Raw genomic sequence first — 9,202 nt, 5'->3', positions numbered from 1 at the left:
AGAAATTACTTGCCAAAAAAAAAAAAGAAAGAAATTACTTGCAAGCTGGGTGTGGTTGCTCACGCCTGTAATCCCAGTGCTTTGGGAGTCCAAGGTAGGAGGGATATCACTTGAGCCCAGGAGTTAAAGACCAGCTTGGTGGCATAGCAAGACCCCATCTCTTAAAAAAACAAACAAACAAAAAAAAAAACATGGGCATGTGTATTTCCAGCTACCTGAGATGCTGCGGAGGACTGCTTGAGCCCAGGAGTTAGAGGGTACAGTGAGCCATGATCATGATCATGCCACTACACTCCAGCCTGGGTGACAGAGTGAGACCCTGTCTCTTAAAAAAAAAAAGGAATTACTAACAAACTAAAAAAAATCCCTTATAATTTTGTTTGTAATGCCTAAAGTGCTGATAATTTTTTTTCTAAGAATTCTTTTCTGTGACCTTTATTTTCTGAGTTATAATATTGTCTGCTTTTATTTGGGGGGGAAAAAAAAAAAGAGTTTTCCAGGCTGTGCTGTTAGAAAAAAAAAAAAAAATGAGTTTAACCACAGAAATGCATGTTACATATTTTGATTTTTACTTAATCGTAATATGTAATATATGTCTTGTTTTGCTTTTACATGTTTTCAGCTACTACTTATACATGTGTGATAAAGTGGTTGCCCCCAATGTGTCGCTTACTTCTGCTGTATCCCAGTCTAAAGAGCTCACAAAGACAGAGGCAAGTAAGTCCATATCAAGACAGTCAGAGAAGGCTCACAGTAGTGGTAAACATCAAAAAACGGTGTCTTATCCAGATGTCTCACTTGAGGAACAGGAGAAAATGGATTTAAAAACAAGTAAAGAATTATGTAGCCGTTTAGGTAAGTATTCAGAGATTATCTTTCTAAAATTAAATACCTAATGAACACATTTACTCAGCATTTTCAAACAGGCTTTTTGTTTAAGCTAAATTTTCAGATAATTGGAGCTTTTACCTTTAAAAATGCTACCCTTCAAAATTCTTTTCTTTTAATCACAGTTGCTATACTTTTGTAGTATGGTGCTAGCTCGAGAGACTGAGATAGGCTACTTGGCCTAAGACTGCAAGTTATTTTTGTCTGAATATTTTTCTTTCCTACCTTTTATTTGCTGTCAGATTTCTTTAGTAGATCCTTGTTTTTCTTTCGTCCTTTTTTTTTTTTTTTTTTTTTTTTTTTTTTTTTTTTTTTTTTTTTTAGGCTGGAGTGCAGGGTTGGGGTCATGGCTCATTGCAGCCTCAACCTTTTGGCTCAAGTGATCCTCCCACTCAACCTCCCTGGTAGCTAGGACCACAGGCACATGCCACTGTGCCTGGCTAATTAAAAAAAAATTTTTTTTTTTTTTTTTTTTTTTTTTTTTTTTAAGAATAGGTCTTGCTATGTTGCTCAGGCTGGTCTTGAACTCCTGAGCTCAAGTGTTCCTCCTGCTTTGGCTTCTCAAAGTGTTGGGATTACAGCTGTGAGCCACCACACTCGACCTTTATTTTTCTAATTTGCCATGAACTGAGACAACGCTTAACTAATACTAAGAAGTATATGTAAGTAAAAGTAGTTAGATATAGAACTCATTGAAGCTTAGTTATGGAATAAAGCAAGGATTGAAAACTCTGCGCACCAGGCATTTGTCATAAATGTGGAACACTGGCTGGTTATCTAAAAGAAAAATAGGTCGCCACTTACCATGCCTTTTAAAATACGGTGGATTAAATGAGACATGTCTGCAGCTGTTGCCTGTGTTACCTACCATCCGTATAGCAGCACAGCTTTGCTTGATGATTGGGCAGTGTGACAGTTACGTTAGCTGCCTTGGAATGATTCGAGGGTCCTCTAGTTATTTAATTTTTTGTAGAGAATTGAGATTCTTGGGGGTTTTCTGCATTAATTTTGAAGGCCTTTTGTTTTGTTTTGTTTTTCTTATTTAGAGACAGAGTCTCGCTCTGTTGCTCTAGGCTGGTGGACTAGAATGCACACAGTGGTGCATTCATAGCTCACTGTAGCTTCAAATTGCTGGGCTCAAGTAGTCCTTGCACCTCAGCCTTTCTAGTAGCTAGGACTACAGGTGCGTGCCACTGTGCCCGCCTCATTTTTAAATTTTTTGTAGAGACGGGGCCTCACTGTATTGCCCAGGCTGGCATTAAGCTCTTAGCCTCCTGCCTTGGCCCCCTAAAGCATTGGGATTACAGATGTGAACCACCAGGCGTGGCCAATTTTGAGATTTCTAAAACTCAGTTTTCTTTGGATTTAAATATGGTAAACAAAAATTAGTAATGACTATTATGCCATATTTGCATTGCATTTTATTTCCCAAATTAATTCTAGTGATTTCTAAAAAATTATTGAGATATAATTCATATACCATACAATTTACCCTTTTAAAGCATACAGTTCAGTGGTTTTAAATATATTCACAAAGTTGTGCAATCTTCACAACTAATTTAGTTTTATAATATTTTCTTTTCTTTTTTGAGATGGAGTTTTGCTCTTGTCGCCCAGGCTGGAGTGTGATGGCGCGATCTCAGCTCACTGCAACCTCTGCCTTCTGGGTTCAAGTGATTTTCCCTGCCTCAGCCTCCTGAATAGCTGGGATTATAGGCGTGGGTCACCACGCCTGGCTATTTTTTTTGTATTATTAGTAGAGACGGGGGTTTTTGCCATGTTGGTGAGGTTGGTCTTGAACTCCTGACCTCAGGTGATCTGCCTGCTATGCCACCATGCCTGGCTAATTATTTTGTATTTTCAGTAGAGACGGGGTTTTACCATGTTGATCAGGTTGGTGGCAAACTCCAGACCTCAGGTAATCTACCTGCCTTGGGCTCCTAAAGTGCTGGAATTATAGGCTTGAGCCACCACACCCAGCCAAGAAATGTATATTTAAGGATTGTAGCTCTTAGATTTAGGTCTTTGATCAATTTTGAGTTAATTTTTGTATACTGTGTAAGGTCCAACCTTATTCTTTGGCATGTGGATATAGTTGTCCATATGTTGAAAAGATTATTCTTTCCTGATTGAATTGCTTTGGCACCTTTGTCAATAACAATTGCCTTATAAAGTATGAGTTTTAAAAATATCTGGACTCTGAATTCTGTTCTACTGATCTGTACGTCTGTCCTTAAGTCATCACACAGTCTTGATTTCTGTAGCTTTGTAGTAAGCTTTGATATTGGGAATTGTGAGTTTTTCAGCTTTGTTATTCTTTTTCAAGATTGTTTTGTCTACTTTGGGTTTGTTGCATTTCCAATATAAATTTTAGAATCCACTTGTCAATTTCTGCAAAAATTCCAGTGGGGATTTTGATAGGGATTGCACTGAATAAGTAGATCAATTTGGGGAGTATTACTGTTTAACAATATTAACTCTTCCAACCCATGAATTTGGGGTGTCTTTCCATGTATTTAGGTCTTAAATTTCTTTTAACGATGTTTTGTAGTTTTCATTGTACTTGCACTACTTTTGTTAAATTTATTCCTAAGTATATTATTTGTTTTGGTTTAATTTATAAATGAAATATTTTAAAAATTTCATTTATGGATTGTTCTAGTGATTTCTTAATGGAGTGATATTTATACTTTGTTACTTAATTTTTTTCTCTCAAGATGCATCAGTCTCAAATAATTCTACAAGTAAAAGGAAATCTGAGTCTACCACTTGCAACTTAGTCAGAGACATAAGCAGAGTGGGAATTGGTCATGATGCTGCTACTGCATCTCCACTTCTTCTGGAAGATGTCTTTTGTGAGGATGATAAGGGAAAAATGATGGAAGAAGTAATGAGAATTTATGTAAAACAGCAGGAAAAACTAAACTTGATTTTGCAAAAGAAGCAACAACTTCAGATGGTAAAATTGTTACCTAAATAATATAGTACATTATGAAAAGCTACTTTTATATATTCTTTTTTTTCCTTACCCCCCAGACAGAGTCTTACTCTTTTGCTCATGCTGGAGTTCAGTGATGCGTTCTTGGCTCACTGCATCCTCCGCCTCTAGGGTTCAAGCAGTTCTCCTGCCTCAGCCTCCCCAGTAGCTGGGATTACAGGCATGCACCACCACACCCGCCTAATTTTTGTATTCTTAGTAGGGACAGGGTTATTGTCCAGGCTGGTCTCAAACTCTTTTTTTTTTTTTTTTTTTGAGACGGAGTCTAGCTCTGTCACCAGGCTGGAGTGCAGTGGCGCAAACTCGGCTCACTGCAACTTCCGCCTCCCGGGTTCAAGCGATTCTTCCGCCTCAGCCTCCCGAGTAGCTGGGACCACAGGCACGTGCCACCATGCTCGGCTATTTTTTGTATTTTTAGTAGAGACAGGGTTTCAACATGTTGGCCAGGATGGTCTTGATCTCTTGACCTCATGATCTGCCCACCTCGGCCTCCCAAAGTGCTGGGATTACAGACGTGAGCCACCGCACCCGGCCTGGTCTCGAACTCTTGACCTTGTGGGCTGCCTTCCTCAGCTTCCCAAAGTGCTGGATTACAGATGTGAGCCATGCCTGGCCTCCCTGTATATTCTAAGAAAAGTCAGGATGAGATACTACAAATATGCTTAAGATTATTGTTTTGTTTTACATTGATAAGCAATTTTAATATACTTTAAAAGTTTTTGAGAAAATAGTTTTTCAAAATAATTACCTGTATATCGAACTGTTAATGATAGCTGAATTTTAGATAATTTCTGTGCTATATTTTTTCTGAACTGAAAATTTTAACATGGTGAAAATAAAGTAAAAGTTATATTGTGATTCTTTACAGGAAGTAGAAATACTGAGTAGTTCAAAATCTATGAAGGAACTCACTGAAGAACAGCAGAATTTAGAGAAAGAGCTTGAATCTTTGCAGAATGAACATGCTCAAAGAATGGAAGAATTTTATGTTGAACAGAAAGACTTAGAGAAAAAATTGGAGCAGGCAATGAAGCAAAAATGTACCTGTGACTCAAATTTAGAAAAAGACAAAGAGGCTGAATATGCAGCACAGGTAAGAATTATTGTTTGTCTTAACGGTGCCCTTTCAGCATGGAAATGGAAACTGTTACATCTCTAATAAAGGAATTACCTTTCGTCAAGCTCAGTTTACTAAGCTTTTTCAGAATAGGTAATTCTGTTAAACATAGCTTTATGCTGTATTGTCCAAGATGATTATTTTGATGTTTATTGTTTTATTAGTTTAAACTTTTATTGAGTTATTATAGTTTAGCTATGTAAATTGCTAATCTCTAGCCCTCTGAATATCAAATGTTATATTATTTTAATGTACTATATGAGCTTTCAAATCTGCAAATTAACAGGAACTACTGCATGTTATGTTCAAAAGCACGGGAGCAAAAATAAGCAATCCCCTTTCGTTGATAGAATCTTACAATTTAAGGATCATGAACAAATAACTAACATGAGCAGGCTGTGATGAGTGGTGGAGTACTGGGCATAATGAACGTGCTGTAGGTGTTCGTTCCTCTTGTTCCTTTGCTTTTTCTTCAATTTAATGGCCTGTTAGATGTCAGATTAATAGTATTAGATACTTAACAGATGTAGTATACATGAAATAGTTCATTTTATAAAAAGTAATTTGAAAGTAGGTATTTGCTATGATATGAGGATTAAATGGAAAAGCAAAACAATTTAAATTGACGTGGCCTTTTAAATCACATAGTTGGCAGAACTGAGGCAGAGACTGGACCATGCAGAGGCCGATAGGCATGATCTCCAAGATGAACTCAGACAGGAGCGGGAAGCAAGACAGAAGTTAGAGATGATGATAAAAGAGCTAAAGCTGCAAATTCTGAAATCATCAAAGACTGCTAAGAATTAGAAACTGTTAAAGAGATTTATCTGTGTATTATTGACAAGGTTTTTTGTTTGTTGCTTGCTTTGGTAATTGAATTCTGAAGAACTTACCTGCATGAAGATAATTAGACATTCTACCCATTTGTAGATCAGAGAAAGTGAAGAGATTATATATTAGTACTTAAATTTTTACATTTTCCAAATGAATGAAAATGTATGTTTCTTTGTACTTTTTTAAAAAAAATCAGCTTAGTTACAATACCATATGGTTTCAACTAGTAGGTAATCTGCTTATATTTCTAATGTAAACTTAACAATTGTGTCCTTTTTAAAAGCTGCAGTATGTGATGGAAAATAGCTGTGGTCCATTTTGTTATCTGTATTTCAGACTCAATTTTAGATACAATGGTGGCTTTATATTTTAAGTATATAGAGTTACTCAAGGAGTTGAATCTCCCCTTTTCTCATTAACACAATCTTTCTAAGTTGATATAGTATACTAAATAACATGCACCAAATTTACTTTGTACTTTGTTCAGATTGTGGAATGAATTTCCACTAGTTTTCTTCTTTTTAATGTCTCTCCTAGGAGAAATTTTATTGAGGTTATAACATACCCCATGAGCACAGTGGGGAAGAATAATGTGTTGTTATGCACTGCTGCTAAACAGAAGAAGCAGTTGTAATTTGTTTTTTAGTTTAAATGTGGTTATATTTAGATTTTTTTTAAGCAGCAATTTTTCAAAAATGAAATGTAATAATTTCTGTACTTTTGTTTGTGTTAATAGTGGTGTGAAAGTATTAATGTTCTTAAGAAAACTGATACCATTGTTGTATATCAGTTTCTATACAATCCATAATCCTGTACAGTTTTTATATGTACTTATGAGTCTTGCTGAAATTTATATAATGAATTTGTCTTCCTTTAAGTTGTAAAATGTTAAACACCTTGAAGGTTATTTTGGACTTTTGTATGTTTAAATGTTAAGTCTTACCAAAATTTGCACGAATGGACCATTTTCAATTACTACTTAATATCAAAATCAGGAATTTACAGTCAACTGATAGTGTATGATAGATGCATATAGGACAGCTTAGTTACCTGCTACTAAAAGATTTTTAGGTAATTTTCAGAAGGTAAAGGAATTCCATAATTTTGGGAGGGACAACATCTTCTGCACTTTTTTTTTTTTTGCACAGAAAAGTCTGTCATTCTCTAATGGCAAATTTCATGTTAGTTAATTCTTGGCTTAAAATATATTAGGTAAAATTCTTAGATTTGTTTTTAAAGGAAGTTTCCCAAAACTCATTAATTAACATTATTATCCCATGGATTTTATGGGATAGTAAATGTTTTTCATGTTCTCTTATAAGGTACTATGTATGAAATTACTTAAGAGAACTATATTTATTTTAAAATAAATTAGCTAGGGTTAAGGTTAGATCCTATTTCCAGCATAGAAGGTAGATAATGGTGTAGAAAAAAATCACTAGATTGCCATTTAACCAGTTATTTTCATATTTTGCTTAATAGTACATATCCAAAAATAATTTTGTACTTCCCCAAATGTGTATTTACTAAATTGAGTATGACCTAAATGTGTATTTTCTATTTTCCATTTAAATTTTACTATACTAACACTAATTTTATTTGTTGATTCTTGGAATCTTCTCAAGGAGGAGCAAATATTAAAATGATATGCAGAAGCAAATTTTGAATTATTTGTGTCATAGCTCAGCTGAGTTTTGGAAGACAAACTCAAGCACCTATAATTTCATTGATATTTCTAATTTACTCAGAACCTTTCTGCTTTATGTTACCTAGTAAATGATAAACTAATTTGTTTCAACCCAAAACTTCTAAAATAAATTGCTTAATCCTTGAAATATGTTATTTAAAAATTCTTAGCAGTGCTTAAACACCATTAAATTATTATAAACTTGTAAGTCAGAATTGAGTAAGAAATATTTTTTTGTAGTCCTTCACATAATGAAAAGTTGCCACATGACTTTGTATAGTCTTCATTTTTCAGAAGATGCATTGATGTGCCATAGGTTTCTGTCTAACTTCCTTGAAAATAGTTTTTTAAGTCAATTGTAAATATACATATTATTAAAAGTAACTTTAAACTGCACCATATAGCTTGAAAACAATATAGAGATTTTGTAATACCTTATAAGTGGCCTCTGCTAAAATCTTATCCATATAAAACTTATTCTGTTCTTTGCATGCTTATTTTGTGTGTTGGTTGTTAGCTTAATGTTTGATTTGTTGTTAGTTTTTGTGTGCCAAATTCACCAGGCAAACAGATTTTTCCTCAGACTTCAAAAAATAATTCTTTTTAGGAAAAATGTAAAAATGTTTACTCTAAAAAGCTGCATTAAAGGAACACCTATAAAAAGTTTTGCTATTGCATCTTTAGAAGGAAGAAAGAATGTTAGCTTGGATGATGTTTAATTTGGGTAGTGATAGTTTCTATAGTCTAAACTTTATGAGAAAAGGGTACCAAGTCTATAAAGGTAATAAATATAAAACCTCCTGCTGTTATTGAGGAAGCTCTTCAACTACCCTAAATTTCACAAATGTAACTTATAATACTATGAAAAGATTTGACCAACAATTTACGTTTGTTGTGTGCTTTAGTTTTTGTTTAAGCATATTCTTTTGCTCGAATTTCTGTGTTCATGAGAGTTAGGGTGTTTTGTGCTTCTTGAACTAATTTTATAACATATTTAATATATTACCAGTTAAGATATAAAATCATTTGTACATAGTGAATTGTAAAGCAGCTATTAAAATAGGTGAAATAAAGTATATATTTGCAAGTTATCCATATCTTTTAGAAGTCATGACAGAACAACCAGTTTCTTTGCACATCAGTAGCTTCTGTTTGAAGGAAAGTAAAGTTGTAAGGAAACTCAAGTACTATCAAATGTGTCAAGGTATTTCCTTAGAATTAATTGCGAAGCTTGTACTGCAGATTTTTGATCAGCTTCTAAAATTTTCTCAATAAGACATATGTTTTGATTACTTAGGGAAGATTCCTCATTTTTATTTGTCCTTTATGCATTTAATCCACATGATAGGACATTCAAAATTAATATAAAGAAAAATTGTGCTCATACTGTACATCTGTTTCTGTGCTTGGAGCTACTTAATAGTTTTTAATCGAAGCTGTCAGCAATAAGGGACATATAACTGCTGTATTATACATCGTGGAATTAAATAGACAGAGCTTAATTTCCTTTTTCTAGTATAGGGTACTTAAGCATTTCCACTTTTGGAAGAAAAGCATATGAGTATTTTCTATTGCATTTTGTTTAAAAGGACAGGGTTTTTTTTTTTTTTTTTTTTTTTTTTTTTTTTTTTTTTTTTTTTTTTTTTTTTTTTTTTTTTTTTTTGTAAATCCTTTCATT

The 9,202-nt window shown here is 33.9% G+C and overlaps 1 protein-coding gene across 1 annotated transcript in view; it reads left to right on the top strand.

The window, feature by feature from the left end:
- SKIL (SKI like proto-oncogene) overlaps positions 1-8,118 on the top strand; it is a 38,993-nt gene extending 30,875 nt beyond the window's left edge. The window contains exons 4-8 of the mRNA XM_037729029.1: positions 623-855; positions 3,606-3,847; positions 4,755-4,979; positions 5,652-5,814; positions 7,450-8,118. Coding sequence (XP_037584957.1) covers positions 623-855; positions 3,606-3,847; positions 4,755-4,979; positions 5,652-5,810 — 859 coding nt within the window. The 3' untranslated portion in view covers positions 5,811-5,814; positions 7,450-8,118. The remainder of the gene's footprint in view (positions 1-622; positions 856-3,605; positions 3,848-4,754; positions 4,980-5,651; positions 5,815-7,449) is intronic.
- Positions 8,119-9,202: the final 1,084 nt, after the last annotated feature.

Source organism: Cebus imitator, unplaced genomic scaffold (assembly GCF_001604975.1).
Source record: "Cebus imitator isolate Cc_AM_T3 unplaced genomic scaffold, Cebus_imitator-1.0 Scaffold287, whole genome shotgun sequence".
Classification (NCBI taxonomy): Eukaryota; Metazoa; Chordata; class Mammalia; order Primates; family Cebidae; genus Cebus; species Cebus imitator.
The sequence above is the reverse complement of the archived record's forward strand: the minus strand, read 5'-3'. Positions and strand labels throughout refer to the sequence as shown.